Source organism: Primulina eburnea, chromosome 15, assembly GCF_022965805.1.
Source record: "Primulina eburnea isolate SZY01 chromosome 15, ASM2296580v1, whole genome shotgun sequence".
Lineage (NCBI taxonomy): Eukaryota > Viridiplantae > Streptophyta > Magnoliopsida > Lamiales > Gesneriaceae > Primulina > Primulina eburnea.
The window spans coordinates 28,350,772-28,352,972 of record NC_133115.1 but is presented as its reverse complement, the minus strand read 5'-3'; the positions used below and the strand labels follow the sequence as shown (position 1 = coordinate 28,352,972).

The following is a 2,201-nucleotide window of genomic DNA, read 5'->3' as shown; positions in this document are numbered from 1 at the left end:
TATTTCAATAAGTACGAGGAACGTATTTTTACTCAGTGGCATATAAGATTCATAACCATAAATCACGACTTCATTTATTTGAGAAATGTATAAAACCTACAAAAAGTATGAGGATCATCTGCTGTTTTCTTAAATGATATCCCACTTAAGCAAAACAATATTTCAGATAGCTACACAATAGTTTATAGAATAAAAAATTATTCATACATTTTTAGCATTCAATTCAAATAATGGTAGTATACCTTCAAAAAGAAAAACAACTACTCAAAAATATGAGTTAGATATATATCCGTTGAAACCCATGACTTCAAGAAAACATTGGGGATGATCAAATGATGCCAACATTAAATAAGAATACATATTATAATAAACATTTTCAACTTATAAGAATGAAAATTTTTTTTTTTGCTTAAAATTTTGACAAACAAAAAAAATTCTATATATCATTCAAGTTCATACCGTCAATAATTCGGTGAAATTGAATTGACTCCCAGCTACTTGAACATATGCATGAGGTATCAACGATACTGAATAAGACATAGACAATTCATCATGGTTTCCGTTGTCCTACAATGATTGTAAAAAAAGTTACTTAAAAAATTTTGGTTTCCAAAAACTGTCAATAGTAAAAAATATATTTAACTTGACTTTCATAATTGTTTTTCTTTGTTGTGATTGAAGTTCTACCCAACTCTTCAATCATCTCGATTTTTTCACACCAGTTCTTTTCTTGAATCCTTTTGCTTGTATCATAGAAGGTCTTATTGATGATGTCCCGACACAACCATTGTTGTCTTGGCTCACTTCTGTCAGACACATTTCCATGACCTGCTGGGTTAGATCACACACCGAATTATCCACCAAAGAGAAAGCTGATGGGTGGACGGATGCCTCGGTCGCCAGCCTTACGAGCATCATACAAGATTTTCTATATCGTTCTGTACCTTCTAGTTTAGGATCTTCTTTGACTTTGTTGCCCATATAATCGTGTACCACTCAACTCCTAACTTTTCTCGTCCACCTATTCAAGATATAATACTCTAGAAGTCTTTTGATGTCCATCACATCATATACTTTCACAGCATGACAACACAAGAATCCATTCATCTCAATTTTTTTGGCAACTACATAAAATCATCTTGGTGCTATGATTAAATGTCACTCACCGTTCTTCGTCCCTATCAATTAGCCCAACAAAATATTCAAATAATGGTTGGGCTTCATTTTTATATTTATGTAAGTAGCTACGAAAAAAACAAACTACATTTGAAATAAATTGAAGACGGTGGGGGTATAAATCTCAGAAAGTAGACCCAACATACGAGAACTCTCTAGCTTTAATCTCGATAATTTTTGGCATGTCTCAAATTCACACATTAGCTCATTGTATTTTTTATTCTCTAAGACCTGTTCGAAGTGCTTAAAAAATTGCATTATGTCTAAGTTGAGCTTCGTACAAATCTTGATATCAAAATTAACACTTTCACTAAGTTGTGTGCTCCTCATACCAAGCGTAAAAGCCTTCTTCATGTAACAAGCTGTTCGCTCCTTTATACCATAAATGGATTGTAGCCATGTGTTTCCATGAATATTATATTGTGCTAGTATAACAATCCATGCCTCCTCAATCTGGGTCTCGTCATCAATACCATACATGCACCTTTTAAAATCAGTTAAGAAATGAGAATCATCCTTCATCAAGTTTCCCAAGTGCTTGATGTCATTTTGCATGAAGTGCCTTGTGCACAATCCATAGAATATCTCATGCATCACCACCTTCAAAGCCTTTGCCATAACTTGATCTTGCTCAGTGAAGATAGTGGCATGTCATTTTTGCTTGTGTGCTTCTAACGTTTCGAACAACCATTTAAATGATACTGCAATCTCATCTACGAAAGTGTTGCACCAAAAATCATCGATCCTCTATGATGATTGAAATCTGAGAAGATAGCAAGTGGTCGGTGTACATGGTTCGTACAATACGTGGTATCAAGTGACACAAAATCATCAAAGTACTCTAGTCAATTAACATTCTTGCACCGGTCCAAAAAGCATTAGTAATCTGTTCTTCTACATCCATCTGATTAGCATTGTAAAATGATAGATTTTTAGATAAATGTTGTTGAAAACATCGCATCAGACAACCAACTTCCTTATATACCATATTTCTTTGTCTTTTTGATCGAATATAGTTTTTAGCA

The 2,201-nt window shown here is 33.6% G+C and overlaps 1 protein-coding gene across 1 annotated transcript; it reads right to left on the bottom strand.

The window, feature by feature from the left end:
• Positions 1–1,260: 1,260 nt before the first annotated feature.
• On the bottom strand, positions 1,261–1,794 carry LOC140815612 (protein FAR-RED IMPAIRED RESPONSE 1-like). Its single transcript, XM_073174687.1, has one exon. The coding sequence runs from the start codon at positions 1,792–1,794 to the stop codon at positions 1,261–1,263; it is 534 nt and encodes a 177-aa protein (XP_073030788.1).
• Positions 1,795–2,201: the final 407 nt, after the last annotated feature.

Bases quoted from the DNA above. Each gene is read 5' to 3' on its own strand.
- LOC140815612 (XM_073174687.1), bottom strand. From the start codon at position 1,794: ATGGCAAAGGCTTTGAAGGTGGTGATGCATGAGATATTCTATGGATTG.